This window comes from Fistularia commersonii, chromosome 14 (genome assembly GCF_037954325.1).
Source record: "Fistularia commersonii isolate RoL2024-O1a breed Wild chromosome 14, RoL_Fcom_v1.0, whole genome shotgun sequence".
Classification (NCBI taxonomy): domain Eukaryota; kingdom Metazoa; phylum Chordata; class Actinopteri; order Syngnathiformes; family Fistulariidae; genus Fistularia; species Fistularia commersonii.
Genome location: NC_141297.1, coordinates 18,324,683 through 18,341,763, shown reverse-complemented (window position 1 = coordinate 18,341,763; position 17,081 = coordinate 18,324,683). Strand labels below are relative to the sequence as shown.

The following is a 17,081-nucleotide window of genomic DNA, read 5'->3' as shown; positions in this document are numbered from 1 at the left end:
AACAATCCCTCAAAGCTATTCAAACGCACCATATGAACCATACAGCCAGGGATACTTAAACAATAGATCCCCTGTATCCGCACGAAAGTGGTGAGATGTGTTGTAGGTGTGACCAAGGTGTTCAAGGTAGAGGACGGACTTCATCAAGTTGATCAAGAGGGGACCAGAGCGTATTTAACAATATCTGTCAGCCCGTGCTTTTGACAAACAGGAATTTCTATGGACTATGAGGTTTACAGATGACATTGTGGTCGTCAGTGAGAGCAGGGAGCATGGGGATACGGAGGTAAAGTAAGGAAAGGAGTGAAGGTTTGCTTCAGTGAGACAGAACCTGAAGAACCCAAGTGGAATAGTGAGTTTAGAGCGAGTAGAGATAATGAATTTTAATTGCTTAATTTCAGTGGTCCGCATCAATGGAGAATGTGGAAAATAGAATGAAGAAACATTCAAAGAAACATTGGTTGGAATGGGTGTAGAAAAGTGTCAGGTGTGATGTGTAATAAAACAATGGCAGCAAGTATGAAAGGAGAGATGTAGAGGACTGTGGTGAAACCAGTGATTTTGTATGGTTTGGTAACTGTGGCACTGAGGAAAAGACAGGTTGCGGGATGTTGAGGTTGGACCTACCTGGCAGGAGGCCTAGACGAAGATCAAATATGAGATTGATGGATGTGGTGAAAGAGGACATGAAATTAGTTGGTGCAAGAGAAGAGAATACAGAGAATAGGGTTAAATGGACATTAAAAATGCCTGTCATATATAATTTTGAGCTTACCAAGGTGTCATAAAAGTTATTTGGTAAATTATTTAGGGTATATATGTATAGCTATATATATTTAGTGCTTCCAATGAGCAACCATGCACATTAGCAGTCTTAGCTGTTGATGCCCTCATAACAAAGTTTCCAAATTGTAGTTTTTAATTGTAGTTTCTTGCTTAATAGTAAGTGAAGCACTTAAAAATGTCCCCTCTCATTCATGTTTTAAGAGAAGATCATACATTCTTTAGCTAATTAGGGCTTTTTAATACTGTTAATATTATAGTTATTGGTCTTACCATATTAAATACCTTAAGCAATCTTCTATTTTGGGTTTTGTGAAGTTTATCCTACTCTTGGACTGAAATATGATAGATGAACCCTTTATGTCCAAAGTAAAGTTGCTCCTGGACTTCTCTTTTAACCTTATACTTTCACATTTTTGCAAAGGAGAAAAAGACCAAGAGCCGGCAGAGATGCTGGATGTTATGGGGGCAGATGACCCATCCAGGCAGCATTGCCAAGTCAGCGGTCAGTACTTCTTCGAGTATCTGGTGGTGGTTAGTCTCAAGAAGTCAAAGGATGGGAGCAACCACGAACCTCAGATCACCTACCAGTTCCCAAAGGTGTGTTTTAATGAAAGTGGGTTTGGAATGAAAATGTATAGTCTCTCTTTTCAGCTGACCCATGCTAAATAAGATTAAAAAAAAACTAGAGTCACACAGAACACTTAACAATGGAATAATTCTTCCAGGGATCTGACCACACTTTATTTGAGAAATGAATTCTGGAAAACCCTGAAATATCTCTCCATGCATCCATTGCTTATACTTCTCAATTTTTTTCAGAGTGTGATGATAATGTGACACAGATATCATGACAATGGTGTATTGTGAGTAAAATATCATGATAATGATATGATGTATGTGGCCTCTGGTCATTCCAACATGCCATTGTCAGGAATTTACTGTTTTTTATTGAGCGACCTTGATCATTTTGAAACTATTGTTATGGATTTGCTGTCACATTCTCATTAATAATTTTCCGTGTGTTCTCAAGCACGGGCAATTGCCTAGTGTAAATGTAATTGTCATCACAAAATTACCTGAAAATCATTTACTAAGTAGATTCAGGAAGTACCACTGGAAAAGCATAAGTGCAGCAGGAAAATCTTGACTAATCAATGTCAGTGATATTGGTCACTGGTACACAGAGCTGGGTGGCACAGGTTTTGAGCACCCTGGGGCTGACCCCATCGGGAGTTTGGTTCCCCCACCTGCCTTCTAATATCGTAAGCTGCAATTACCATTGTGGAGGGGGTAGTGTAGAGCCACGGGAAAGTGGGGGAGTTCTGTTAATCCACGGCCCGGGGACGAGGGGGGTTTGAATCAACTTCAGTGGAAGATGGAAGGCCGTAAGGAGGGGAAGGGGGAGAGGGTGGAGTTGGTGATGGTCGTTGGTAGGGAGCGGAGGTGATGGTGAGATGGTGGGGGGATCTGTAAGGGGTGCATTCCATGGAATAAAATATATTATAGAAAAGATGAAGTCTATTGGCCCATTCCTTGCTGCCTTCAATACTTCTTTCCTGTCAACCTAAAACCTGTTATGGTCCTCATACCTCTCTAGACCTCTCTCCATCTTCCTCCTGTAATCCTCCTCGGGCTCTCTGAACTTCAGCTTTAGGTGTCGCATAATGGTTCACACCTCCTCCCTGTCTCCAGCCCTGAAAACCCTCTTCTTGTCATTCAAGAGGGCTTCAATTTCCCTTGTTACCCAAGGCTTATCGTTTGGGTAACGATGACCAATCTCTGCTGGGACAATGGAGTTGACGCAGAAGTTGATGTAGTGCACTCCGTGTGTCCTTCGATGTCCTCACCTTTTGGCGAACAGAGTGCCTTCCAGTCAGTAATCTCAAAGCACCCATGCAGTACCTCATAAGCCTCTCGTGACTATTGTGGATGGAGGCAGACTTTTTACCAGAGGCACATAAGAGGGGCTGAGGTGTAGAACTTTTTCGTCATTTTTTTCCCCCTCAGAGAATATATAGGGCAGGCAAACCATGCAGAGTGTAAGTGAGGCAGGTGGGACAACATCTAGTTTGTGTGTGTGCGTGTGCGTGTGTGTGTGTGTGTGTGTGTGTGTGTGTGTGTGTGTGTGTGTGTGTGTGTGTGTGTGTGTGTGTGTGTGTGTGTGTGTGTGTGTGTGCGTGTGCGTGTGTGCGTGTGCGTGTGTGTGTGCGCAGGTGTGTGTGCGGGTGTGCATGTGAATGGTCTTTGTCTTGACTGTCTCAGCCCCTTAAAGCCTTGGTGTTGTCTTGGTCTTAGTACCCTCACTCAAGTCTTGGTCTCAGTGTGGCCTTGACAAAAATGCAAATGTTGTTACCGATAATTGATGTTTCTTTTATTTTTTTACATATTTTATTTTGTGTGGATGTATTTGTTTTGTGTATCTGTCTGCATACATTAGAAAGATGGGATGGCTTCAGTTCAAAGGGAGCAGGAGGAAAGGACACTAAAGGCACTCACCCTCTTTTGTTTCCCCGAGGGCATTAATTGGGCCCCTCTGACACAATATCACAGGTGAGCTCATTCTTACTCTACCCTTGATGTAGGGCTTGCCATATACACTGCTCAAAAAAATAAAGGGAACACTTAAAAAACACATCCTAGATCTAAATGAATGAAATATCCTTATGAAATACTTTGCTCTTTACACAGTTGAATGTGCTGACAACAAAATCACACAAAAATTATCCATGGAAACCAATTGTATCAACCCGTGGAGGTCTGGATTAGGAATCACACTCAAAATTAAAGTGTAAAAACAAACTCCAGGCTGATCCAACTTTGATGTAATGTCCTTAAAACAAGTCCAAATGAATCTGTGTTGCTTCCTGAGTGGACACTATGATTTCACAGAAGTGTGATTGACTTGGAGTTACATTGTGTTGTTCAAGTGTTCCCTTTATTTTTTTTAGCAGTATATTTTCATGACATATAACCAATAATTTTCATGATTTTTTTTATAGCCATGAGGATACCCATTTGGAATTTTAAAAAAGCAAGAAAGATATGTGTATAAAGATAATAATTCAAAATAAAATACATTTAGAGAATACTTTTACTTATTTTTAGAATGTGGCAGCATATTTTGACTTAGAATAAATTAAAAAATCTAGTTGGATTACTTATTATTTTAGTTCTGCCAGACTGTTCATTCTGTGACTTAATCCAAATTAAAAAGCAAAAGAAAATGAAGATTTAATTTTCAAAATATACCCCAGCTTATTGTAATCAAATTTCATTTAGAAATATTAAATTAGAAAATTAAAATGCATTAGCAGAATGCTTTTTCAGTTTCATAATGCGGCTGTTATTCCTAACTTAAATAAGTAATAAATTAGGACAAAATATTTAGGAAACTTTAAATCAGGGCAAATCATTCTACGCATGAAATTTTATGCATATATTTTAAACAATCAGAGAATTGAAGTTTTTATGTAATTGTTTTTAGTTCATTGCTTATAAGATTCTTTTAAACATAGCATCTGAAACATCTTAAAATGAAAGTGAGTCAATCCATTAATACTTATTTTTATGCATATATTGATATTGGGACATTAATACTGACTGATCCTGTCTTTGCAGTGAAACGTTCTCCTTTGTGTTGACGGAGATTGATGGGACCCGAAGAAATGGATACTGCAGAAGGCTGCTTGTGTGTGTGTGTGTGTGTGTGTGTGTGTGTGTGTGTGTGTGTGTGTGTGTCTGTGTGTCTGTGTGTCTGTGTGTGTGTGTCTGTGTCTGTGTGTGTGTATATGGGTGTGTGCCTGTGTGTGTGTGTGTGTCTGTGTGTGTGTATGGTGTGTGTGTGTGTGTGTGTGTGTGTGTGTGTGTGTGTGTGTGTGTGTGTGTGTGTGTGTGTGTGGACACCTTGTAACCTATGCATCTTATCCTCTCCACAGCCTCAAGGGAATGGGGCTCGCCCTCCAGAGGCATATTGCATTATCAGCAGGCTGGCGTGTTTTGGACTCTTCTCTAAGGTGGTTCAGCTCCCATTTGACAACAGAATGAAAGGAATTTAAAGGCATAAAAAATATATGTATTGTGTATATAGGCAGAATACCAGCAGAGGTGTCTGTACAGTTTGTGCAAAGCTATCAGTATATTATACAATAGCAGCATGATGGATTTTTCTGTAACAGTCTAAAAATAGCAATTCTGCAAAGAAATGGTAATAGTGCAATGATACAATATGGTACAAAACCACAAGAATCTTCTTATAGTGCTCTGAGGAACTTTAAAGAAAATAGATTTATATAAGAAATGTTTTCATCCATTTGTTTTCTCTTCTGCCAGTTAACAGGATTGTTTATCATAATAGAAAATAAATAAATGGAATCAATTTATTCCATAAATAAATGGACATTAATTGCTTAAAAACTGCTCTGCTATAAAATTACTGCTTCAAGTCAGATGTCGGGAGTTGAAATTACAGTGGTTTCCCTGGGACATTGAGTCGAGCGAAAAATAATAATAATTTTTTTTTCCCTTCAAAATTTTTGAAATTCCCATCAAAAATAAAAGCAAATAAAGATAATCCTTCAAATAAGCTACAAATAGTTAAAATTCACCAAGATTTTTTCCAAAACATTGACCAACAATGACAGATTTGAAAAGCCCACAAAAATGACCTAAGTAACTAAAAAACACTGAGAAACAATAAGAAATGCCTATCAACAACCATTAATCCTCTCAAGGTTCTGATTTTCTCCAATACTTAGGGTGCTACAGAGCTTTTTACCAATGCATTTGATGCTGCTGAAAGAGATAAAGAATCTTGCACATAAAAGGAGTTATAAAAGTTTGACAGTGTTTTCTTATGTTTGCAGATTTTTGATGAGGTGGAGAAGCGACGGCAAATCTCCATGGCAATGATCTACCCATTCATGCAGAAGCTACGAGAGGCTCAATTCCCAGCGCCGGGAAACACTGTGGAGATTAAGAGCTTCATTCCTGAGTCGGGCACAGAGGTCAGAGCTTACCCCTGCTCAGTCTGCTCAGCAGCCACTTCATGGCTACACATGGATATCAAACTTTCTTATAGTTACTAGGAATTAGGCATTAGGTAATTAGGTGTGTGTGTGTGTGTGTGTGTGTGTGTGTGTGTGTGTGTGTGTGTGTGTGTGTGTGTGTGTGTGTGTGTGTGTGTGTGTGTGTGTGTGTGTGTGTGTGTGTGTGTGTGTGTGTGTGTGTGTGTGTGTGTGTGCATGCGTCTAGTGCAGGGGTGTCAAACTCACCTGTGGGCCGGATTAGGATCGTGAACAGCTTTTATCCGGCTCGCAAAGCTAAAAAATACCGGGTTTGAGGAGTAAATTGAACAGGTACATAACATAGGCACATAACATAACATAACATAACATAGGTAACATAGGTACATAACAGTAGTTCATATGTCATGATTTTACCGATCCGGCCCACCTTAGAATAGATTTCCCCCGTGTTGCCCCTGAGCTAAAATGAGTTTGACACCCCTGGTCTAGTGTCTAGTCCTGGGAGTAATGTTACACAACGGGTAATAAAGGTTTAGACCTAAAGGTTTGACCTCAAATTTAGAAAATAAAAGTTTCCCAGAAATTAAACACAAATGAGTGCTCTATCCCATTTAAAAAAAAATGGGAAAAACAAGACAAGGTATTTTTTTTAAATTGCCTTATTTTTAACAAAAATAAGACAATCACCATAATCCTGGATTTATTTATGTTATAGTTCTCATCTTTTTATACATTTGCCCTGTGTACCAGCCAGTGTGAGTGTGTTCCTCTGATTGTGTGTCTTAACCTGTCTTGTGTTGCCTGGCATCATTGTGCAAACGGTATCCTTACAAATCTCTTGCAAAGCACTGTTTAAACAGCTCAATCATCTTGAATATTTATTCACTTTCTTTTACTGGCTACTGTTTATATCATGAGTGGGGCATTACCCAGCTAAATGAGAAATCCCCTGATAACAACTAATCTAAAAATTATTTAGTAGCTGAGGCAAAATTACATTAAAATAGTCAGTAATGTATCAGAACATGAAGAATATTGCACTCAAAAACATTGTCCAGTGATATAGATTATAGCACCCTAGAGACTTCCAGCTCCATCTCCTTTTGGTAGGCATGTGAGTTGGGTTGAGGAGTTCCTTGAAGTGCTCTTTCCACGGCCCAATGATATTGTTAGACACACTGAATAGGTCTCCCCTGCTATAGACAAGGTTGGCTGAACCCACCTTCCCTTTTTAAAATCATGTGAATCATCTGTCAAGGCCAACCACAGGATGTTTCCACAGCCTTTCTAAACTCCTCCCACACCCAGGTTTTTGCTTTCACAAAGATCTACTTCCACAATAGATGCCCTTTTGGATTCCATTTCTTCAAGTTCCTCCTGCATGCAGTTGACCTTCTTTTTGAACATTTGGGTTTGCCAGGTCCATCTAGCAGACTTCCCTGCTACCTGAACTGACTGACCAGGTGGTGATCAATTATCAGCTTAGTTCCTCTCTTTATCTGAATGTCAAAAACATAAAGCTGGTATGCAGGTCTAGAAGCTCCACACTTACAAGAAACTATGTGGATGTGATTTGTCTTGACATTTTGAAATGTGCTAAACATTGCAGAGGTGTCTTTCAGGCACACTTCTTCAATTCAAATGCCAATTTTGGACAGTGCCAAAGGGACTGGTACACCAGGGTGTTGGTCAGCATTAAAAAAAAATAGAGATTGGAGTGCGCATTCCAAGTACATTTGGATACAGGAAAGGAGACCGACCAATGATTGAACCTTTGATTTAGCAGAATTCCATCCAGGTTGTAGGACAATGCACCAACTCTTCTTTATCAGAGGCATCTTGAAGTGTTGGAAGTGTTGGAAGTGGAGGTATTTTCACTGTGTATACATAGGCTTTGATAGGTGTATGATGCAGTCACAAACGTTGTGTTTTGTTTGCTGTGGGAGAATTTGCTCTTGGGCCCTATGTCAAAAATAGAAAGAAAAAAAAACAATTTAAATGGGTTTTGGACTTCATAGATATATATAACATATTTGTGCAAAGTCTCCCACTGAAAAAGATGATAGAGGCCTGTAATTTCCATCATAGGTACACTTCAACTATGAGAGACAGAATGCAAAAAAAAATCTAGAAAATCAAATTGTCTGATTTTTAAAGAATTTATTTGCAAATTATGGTGGAAAATAAGTATTTGATCACCTACAAACAAGCAAGATTTCTGGCTTTCACAGACCTGTAACTTCTTTTGTAAGAGGTGCCTTAGTCCTCCATACGTTACCTATATTAATGGCACCTGTTTGAACTGGTTATCAGAATAAAAGACACCTGTCCACAACCTTAAACAATCACACTCCAAAATCCACTATGGCCAAGACCAAAGAGCTGTCAAAGGACACCAGAAACAAAACTGTAGATCTGCGTGAATCTGCAATAGGTAAGCAACTTGGTGTGAAGCAATCAACTGTGGGAGCAATTATTAGAAAATGGAAAACATAGAAGACCACTGATAATCTCCCTCGATCTGGGGCTCCCTGTGATCTCACCCTGTGGGGTCAAAATGATCACAAGAATGGTGAGCAAAAATCCTAGGACCACGTAGGAGGACCTTCTGAATGACCTGCAGAGAGCTGAGACCAAAGTAACAAAGGCTACCATCAGTAATACACGACGCTGCCAGGAGGTCAAATCCTGCAGTGCCAGACGTGTCCCACTACCTAAGCTAGTATATGTCCAGGCTCATCTAAAGTTTGCAAGAGAGCATTTGGATGACCCAGAGGAGGATTTGGAGAATGTCCTATGGTCAGAAGAAACCAAAATAGAACTTTTTTGGTAAAAACTCAACTTGTCGTGTTCAAAGGAGAAAGAATGCTGAGTTGCATCAGAATAACGCCATACCTGCTGTGAAGCATGGCAGTAGAAACATCATGCTTTTGGGCTGTTTTTCTGCAAAGGGACCTGGGCGACTGATCCGTGTAAATGAAAGAATTAACAGGGCCATGTATCGTGAAATTTTGAGTGAAAACCTCCTTCCATCAGCAAGGGCAGTGAAAATGAATTGTGGCATTGTCTTTTAGCATAACAATGATCCCAAACACAACGCCCGGCAACGAAGGATTGGCTTCATAGGAAGCATTTCAAGGTCCCGTAGTGGGCTAGCCAGTCTCAAGATCTCAACCCCATAGAAAATCTTTGGAGGAAATTGAAAATCCCTGTGTCCCAGCGACAGCGCCAAAACATCACTGCCCTAGAGGAGATTTGCATGGATGAATGGGCCACAATACCAGCAACAGTGTGTGAAGACTTACAGAAAATGTCCTTGTCCTGTCCTTTGCAAAGGGTATATAAGAAAGTATTGAGGTGAATGTTTGTTCTTGACCAAATACTTGCAAATGAATTTGCAAACAGTGGGATTTTCTGGATTGTTTTTCCACATTTTGTCTCACAGTTGAAGTGCACCTAGGATGAAAATCACCGACTTCTATCATCTTTTTAAGTAGGACAACTTGCGCAATTGGTGGCCGACTTAATTTTTTTTTTTTTACGTGTGTGTGTGTGTGTGTGTGTGTGTGTGTGTGTGTGTGTGTGTGTGTGTGTGTGTGTGTGTGTGTGTGTGTGTGTGTGTGTGTGTGTGAAAAAATATATATTGTCAATCTGGGTCAATCTATCACCACTGTTACCCACACCTGGATAGGCAATGGGACAGTGAATGAGGGAATTAATTTATTGTTTAATTTCTGAAACGCTATAATTATGACAAAAGCTCAGTTGTGCAACATGTTGGATTAAACTGGACTGAAATGAGTAAACTGTTTCTAAAAGGCATCCCTTATTACTGACTGCTGACTGTGTCTTAGATAATCAGACTGACTCGGCCTCTGGACTTCTGGCTGGAACATGTTAATTTTGCCCGTCTCTTCAACTGCCTATCTGATCATGAAGTACTGCTGGTGTTTGCCTCTGTTGTCCTCGAGAGACGCATCATCTTCATCGCAGATGAGTTGGGGTACTACATACACACACACATCTATATATATATATATATATATATATATATATATATATATATATATATATACGTGTGTGTGTATATATGTGTGTGTGTGTGTGTGTATATATATATATGTGTGTGTGTATGTATATATATATGTGTATATATATACACACACACATATATATATATATGTGTGTGTGTGTGTGTCACAACTTGTCACAAACTGTCAAACATTGACACACACTGTTTCAATGTGCATACACAAAATGTCCACACATAAATCTTTACATTGTTGCACTCTTGGACAAACTAACTTTGAAACATAGACTGTCACACAAAGACACACCAAAACGTGTGCAAACAAGTGTTTACATCTTGCTCGAGCTTGTGTATTCAGCTCACGTCAAGATACAAGTGGGCAGAAATATTAATAGCCGTGTTAATGGAATTTCAGAGCCCTGCAATTGCATGAATAACCACATTAAATTCAGGAGTACCCTTGAAATTAAGCAGTATTACAGGAACACTAGATGAGCTGAGATGAGAATTTGAGTGTTAATTGGCATGGTTTCTTTGTAGCACATTATCACAGATAATCCATGCTGTGGCGGCACTGCTCTACCCCTTCATCTGGCAGCACACCCTGATATCCATAGTGCCCAAGATCTTCATCGATGTGGTAATGGCTCCCACACCCTATTTGCTGGGGGTCCAGAAAACCTTGCTGGATCAGGTCACAGACCAAAGTGATGTGAGTTATTCAAGAGATAGACCTTGAGATGATTCAAAATTTAACATTACTATAAAATTGCCAAAATACATCCTCTGGTCAAAATTATTATACTTATTTAGTAATAAGATAAAAATGAAGAATAACTCATAGAAAAAACTTGTTGAAATCACTGGCAGATATGTAAAGATGTCATTCTTTTTGCTAAATTGCTAAGGACTTTTGTCCTTAGCTAATTCATGTTCATTGTGTGAAAATGTCAAGGAAAAACTGTGATTGTCAGTGTAAAAAATCATCCCAAATAGAGTATAATACAATTTATCTTCAGATCAGCTAGTTGTGTCCTAAATATGTGCAAAATATGATAAAAGTACCAAAAGTTTATGTACGAGTTATCAAGTAATGACACCAAGTAAAGAAAATGATCAAATTAAACTGGAAAAAGAACACTTGTGTATTTGTACCGTATTTTCCGCACTGTAAGGCACATTGGATTATAAGGCGCACCTTCAATGAATAGCCTGTTTTAAGACTGTTGTCATATATATGGCGCACCGCATTATAAGACGTAGTGACTGGGGTTGCGTTACGCATCCAAGAGATGAAGCTGCGCTGAAGGGAATGTCAACAAAACAGTCAGATAAGTCAGTCAGTCAAACTTCATTAATAGAATACAAACCAACGCTCTGACAACTCCGTTCACTCCCAAAACAAGTTAGTGCATTCACAATAAGGTACTGTACGTACCAGTAGCTCTTACCGGTATTTGCGCTGCCTTCGTTGAAAGCAATGTTTTTCCAACTACATTTGTCACAGTTCAAAGCTTTTCATAAAACGAAAGCACCAAGAAGGAGCGCCTCTAAATTCATTGATGTTCATGTCGCTAGCTCGCGCTGTTGCCTTCATTCAAATAGTGACTGTAGTTATGCTTCTACTTGCTGCTCTCTGTTCAACAACCTACTGTTCGAGTTTGTCCTCCAACCGTGGACATCTCGCTTTATTCCCTCAGAAACTTTGTTTAGTTGTCTTTACTCGGCTCAGGTCATCTTGTTGCTTCCTCCACTTCTGTCTCTTTGATTCATTAATGTTGAATTCTCTCGCTGCTGTTCTATTCCCATGTTCTACTGTATGACTGATCGCCTTGAGTTTTAACTCGGAAGCGTTTCTCTTGAAAGGTACCATTTTGGGGTCTTTATACACACACAAGTGGTGTGGAACTGGAATTCCCCTTTACCGTTCTTACTGCTGCTACTTCGGCAATGCCCCCTGACTACGGTAGCCATAATTAACCAATATTGATCCATATATAAGACACATCGGATTATAAGGCTGTCAGTTTTTGAGAAAATTGAAGGCTTTTAGGTGCACCTTATCGTGCGGAAAATATGGTAAAACCCAATGAAAAAAAAATCAACCAGAAACCAGAAAATTATTGTCCAGAACTTGGTGGGACCCCTCTTCAAGATGTCACTTTATCGTGAACCCAAAGTTTCACCCAATTGCCTGATTAGCACCTTGCATGGCAGCCATCAATTTGTGAAATGCCTGTGTGAATGGGTCAATGTAAGCTAGTGTAAAACATTTTGAAACAGCAAGGTGTGAAAACAGTGTTTAAGTTAGAGACCATCTATTTACCATTTACATGGGCTTAATACGGTACCAACCAAATTGTTGCTGAAGACTCACCCAAAATCATGAAGTCCATCCATCCATCATCGCCTGACGCTTATCCCGCACTCAGGGCCGTGGGGGATGCTGGTGCCTATCCAGGCTGTCATTTGGCAAGGGCTGGGATACTCTGATTGCCAGTCAATCACAGAGCCACATATACATACAGACAACCATTCACTCACTCACTCGTTGGTGCAATTTTCCCAATTTTTTCCAATTAACCTGAATGTTTTTGGACTGTGAGAGGAAACTGGAGAACCCGGAGGAAACACGCGCAGACAGGGAGAACGTGCAAACTCCACACAGAATCAAACCAGGGTCCTTCGCGCTGTGGGGGCGAAGTGCTAACCACTGCACCACAGTGCTCAAGTCATTACCTAAAAAAGACAAAGGACAAAGTTACCTCAAACTAATTGTATAAACAAATTAATGAATTAAAAGCATTCAGCAATCCACAAATTTTAGAAATTTTAAAGACAATTTCTAGCATTGAAATACTGAACAGTTCCATGTGAAAAATGTCCTTAGTATTTGTGCAAACATAAATGCTCCCCCCACTTTAAGACAAAGAGCAAGTCCCGAATACACAAGGAATCTGGCTTCTTTTTTTTAATGTGACGAACTAAAAGGTTTGAAAGGCGCAGCTTTAGAAGTGAAGTTAAGTTGTATATGTAATTTTGTCTTGACAGCTGCTGATGGTGGACCTTTCTGAAGATAAGAAGGAGACGTTCATGTTTTCAGTAAGAGATTTGAAGTTTTGTGTCAACAAAACTGCACAAATACACAGTAACACAAGTAATATTTCACTGTGGAGGAAAAAGTTTGCTTTGAATGAATGTGTCAATACTATTGAAACAGTGGTAACAAGGATAACATGTAATGTGTGGCCTCTCTAGATTGGGGACGAAAGCTCCATCTTGCCTCCAAAGCTCCAAACTGAAATACTAGAAGCTCTAAGTCACAGACAGGAAAATTCCTGTAAGTCAATGTGCATCACGGATTCTTGATGTGTGAATATGAAAAGAAATGATTGAGGAAATGTATTTCCCTCTCCCAGCAACAGAGGAGCTTAACCAGGTGGTGTCAGAGGCGTTCCTGGACTTCTTTGTAAAAACCGTCGGTCACTACTCATCCTATGTGAAATATAATCCTGCCCTGGGAAGGAGGGTGTTTGAAAAGAAACATTTCTACAAGGCCCTCGAGTCCAAGACCACACGGCATTTTGTCAAGAAATTCATCCAGACACAGATGTTTGACCTGTTCATCCAGGAGGTGGAGAAGCAGCAACCTGGACCCCAGCAGGGTGAGGACCTCCACCAACCCTTGAATTTCCATATCACCATGTTTTGTTTTTTTACCAGAGTTGGCTGATTTAAAGACCAATACTCACTTTACAAATAAATCATTCTTTGGTGTAAACAAATTAACTTGAACTAAGTTAAATTAACTTGAATTAAGAAGAAATCTCCCCAAAAATCAACAGGAAAAAAATCTTGAAAATTACCAGGAAAATAAGAAATAAAATCAGCAAAAAAATGGTTGAAAAGTGACAAGACATTCAATAAAATTAATTCTAAATTACTTGTAAAAATTCAACAAGTTACTCACATAAACTCATCAATGAATTTGCAAAAATCGACCCACAGCTGTTAAAAGAATACAAAGGAAATATTATTCCACTTATATGAAAAAAAACTCCCATCTATTACTCAACCTCTGTATAAAGAATTGAAAATGAATATTTTTTAAGACCACAGAAAAAGATCACCAATCCTTCTAAAGAACTGCTTGTTTTTCATATACTTTGAACATCACATATTAAGGCATATTCACCTTGTTGACTTGTATCTAACAATGCTAGTTTCTTGCTGTGAACAATATCTTGTTACAGATAGAGCTGGACAAGATGGTGTAAATCATGACATTTGTTCTTTGAAATTATCTTTTCTATTTCCCTTTTTTATTCCTGGTACTGTAAACATTTACCATGTACATCTTCAATGTAACAAGAATCACAAATTGAAACACTTTGCTAAATTTCACAAAGACACACCTTATTCCATAGTTCACATTTTTTCACTGACAAACACTGCTGTTGCAATGTTTGCAGTGTTTGCAGTCTTTTTTCTGCATGAATATTGAATTCCATGACTTAAAACGATGTGATATCTATCACTGAAAAATAACATTGAAGAACTTTTTGCTGATTATTAAATAATTTCTTGCTGACTTGTTATTGGGGCTTTCAAAATATATGTTTAATAGTTAACATAAAAAGGTGACCTAATGCCAATTAAGCAGTGCCACTTTCAAATGTAATTTGAATTTAAGAAGCGAAAAAGGTGTATCATGAAATTAACAAAAAAAATCACATTACCAATTAATCAGAAAGAATTGTAGTTATCAATGGTATGTTTCAGGATATAGAAATAAAGTTCTGTTTCACAATTTTCAGTATTTTGTTCGAAAAAGTTTTAAATATTATACATTATATTATACATTTTATCCATTTTTATATTGTCTAAGTCTGGGACCAATTTCATGTAAATGTTTACCAATGCCACTCAAATCAACTTGTTGTCTTCCATGGTCAAGTGAATAAACGGTGTTATTTCCTCCCACAGGAATATTTCACAGAAAAATCATGGAATTCCAGGAGAAGAGAAACTTCAAGACAAAGAAGCACTAGCCCTGAGCTTGAGTGCCTGGCTGTATATATCATAGGAGAAGATGTTAACATTGCAATCTGTGTTTTTGGTTGTATTACCTGATGATGTATCAAAGTGTGACTTACTGTCGCTGCAACTCCATGACACACTGGCAAACTGAATTATCAGGGCCTCAGGTCTCCAGCCTGTTTCATAGTCTCTCACTGACCGGCAGGAAGATCATTTCAAATAAAGATTTTTTTTTTTTTTTTTTTATAGACACTGCTAGGGAAGAAACTACTCTGCAGTGCTTGGTAGCCTTTTTATGCATGTGTGTTTGCTCTGCTGACCTAATTATTTTGTTGTTAATGTTACTGACTTGTGAACATAACTGCATGCCCCGATCAATGACCACGATTCAGGAATTAAGGCAGAGTAATTATTTCACTCTGAGACAATCCATATAAACTAAGACTTTGTTATCTGGTTTTACCTGTAAAGCATGAGCAATGAAGCATTTTAATTTCTCCTAGCCAGCTGGAATCACTGGGGTGTAAAAAAGAAAAGCAACTTAATCATTATCTAGACATGAATTAGTTTTGCATATAAGATGTCGACCAATGGGGACACAACCAAACAAACTATCAATTTTTTTTTTTGCCCAGGCCCTTACTCAACCTGCTGCCAATAGTATCGCGTTTGGCCTGCCTCGGGCTGCAGTGCTCATTGATCAAGTCCCAATATCCTTTAGTGGGTGCTTCCTGATTTGCAGCCTTCAGCATTGTAGTTTATTATTGTTAATCATGTTTCAATTTTTCACAAACTACAAATAATGTGATTAACATGAAATTGAAATTTAAAGAAGCTGAGTTTGTGTATGTTGTCAAGTTTGCTTCTGGGTATAGTACAGAGTGACACAATTTTTACATTAGCCAATATCTTGCTAGTTCTACAACAGGTAAAAACAAAAAAGTCAATATGATTACAAAAGGTGCATGTTAAGTCAAGTTTTTAAGGCAAGTGAAGAAAACTCAACGTAATGCAGGACAAGATTAGTGAAGTAAAGTGTTATATGAAAACTATTCAGCCAACAGCTGTAGTGGAAGAGGACTAAGTGAACGTGGCATGGTCTATTGGTTTGCTGACCCCTATTTTGAAAGATGTTTGGGAATGTCACTAAACAGGTCAGTTTGTAATGGCATGGGGTGGACACAGAATGAGAACCTGCAGGAAAAATCTAGCCGAAAGGGGAAAAAAAAGATTAAGGATAACACTGAAAAGTATAACTTGAGAAGCCTTGATGAAAACCAAGAGAAAGCAGAAGAAAGGAGAAGTAGATGAGTATTTGAGAAGATGTAAGAAATCACAAATTACACTGGAAATTAGGAGATGAAAAACCATACAAAGAAAGGAAGCTGTTACACTTGAATGGCAAAGCTCACAAAGAAAAAACAACTGACAGAAACCCAGGAGATAATAAAATGGAACACGTCATTCCACCTGAAGTAAAATATAAAGAAAAAAATAAAAGACACATAATTACATACACAAAATACAAACAAGAAAACAAATTGTATTTCAAAGTAAAACAGGAACACAGAAAATGGAGACATATCAGAACATTCAGCTTAAACAAGTTAATGAAAAAACAACCAACCTTCAGGTCGTACAAATTAATGTCTGAAAACTAAAATGATAAGATAGACCACAGCTTCTAAGACAAGGAAATGCTGCCTAAATACAGGTAAAAAAATGTAATATTTTTCTATGTTGAAAACATCTTGAGTGTCACATTTGCCAAAGATGTCACATGCAGGAATAGGGGAAATGTGGCAACAGGACCTACTTTCAATATGTGACAGCTGTTTCTTTTGACAAAAATGTGGTTGTACTGGAGCAGAAAAAAGCCTCTTGAATGAGAGTTGAAACTTCTTTAAGAAACAATTAAAGTCTGATCGCCATGATAAGATTTGACAACAATAGACCATGGCCTAGATGACCGAAAACCCTCACAGACTCGAGAAGAAACAAGAAATTCCTCAGCAGGCGTGTCTGGTGTCTTGATTTTGAGAGTGTGGAGCTAGTTTTACTGAAAAGCCTTCACAATTAAAGACGAAAAATATATAGTATGCATAAAATGCTTACTTGTCATAAATTTGATTTGACTGGAACATGAAAACATCCAATTTAATTGTGAAACGTTGTCAACTAATGTACTACATATTGCTTTT

The 17,081-nt window shown here is 38.5% G+C and overlaps 1 protein-coding gene across 4 annotated transcripts in view; it reads left to right on the top strand.

Annotated features, from left to right (window-relative positions):
* The window catches only part of dennd2da (DENN/MADD domain containing 2Da), a 32,555-nt gene extending 16,844 nt beyond the window's left edge, over positions 1–15,711 (top strand). For 2 of the 4 annotated variants that reach the window (XM_086159148.1, XM_086159147.1), the window contains 11 exons: positions 1,208–1,288; positions 3,224–3,336; positions 4,405–4,474; positions 4,722–4,799; positions 5,649–5,789; positions 9,665–9,813; positions 10,381–10,552; positions 12,892–12,942; positions 13,099–13,180; positions 13,260–13,505; positions 14,827–15,711. In XM_086159148.1, coding sequence (XP_086015274.1) covers positions 1,208–1,288; positions 3,224–3,336; positions 4,405–4,474; positions 4,722–4,799; positions 5,649–5,789; positions 9,665–9,813; positions 10,381–10,552; positions 12,892–12,942; positions 13,099–13,180; positions 13,260–13,505; positions 14,827–14,891 — 1,248 coding nt within the window. In that variant the 3' untranslated portion in view covers positions 14,892–15,711. Of the gene's footprint in view, positions 1–1,207; positions 1,384–3,223; positions 3,337–4,404; positions 4,475–4,721; positions 4,800–5,648; positions 5,790–9,664; positions 9,814–10,380; positions 10,553–12,891; positions 12,943–13,098; positions 13,181–13,259; positions 13,506–14,826 lie in introns of all 4 variants that reach the window. The other 2 variants (XM_086159146.1, XM_086159149.1) reach the window with 2 other exon arrangements.
* The last annotated feature ends 1,370 nt before the right edge of the window (positions 15,712–17,081 follow it).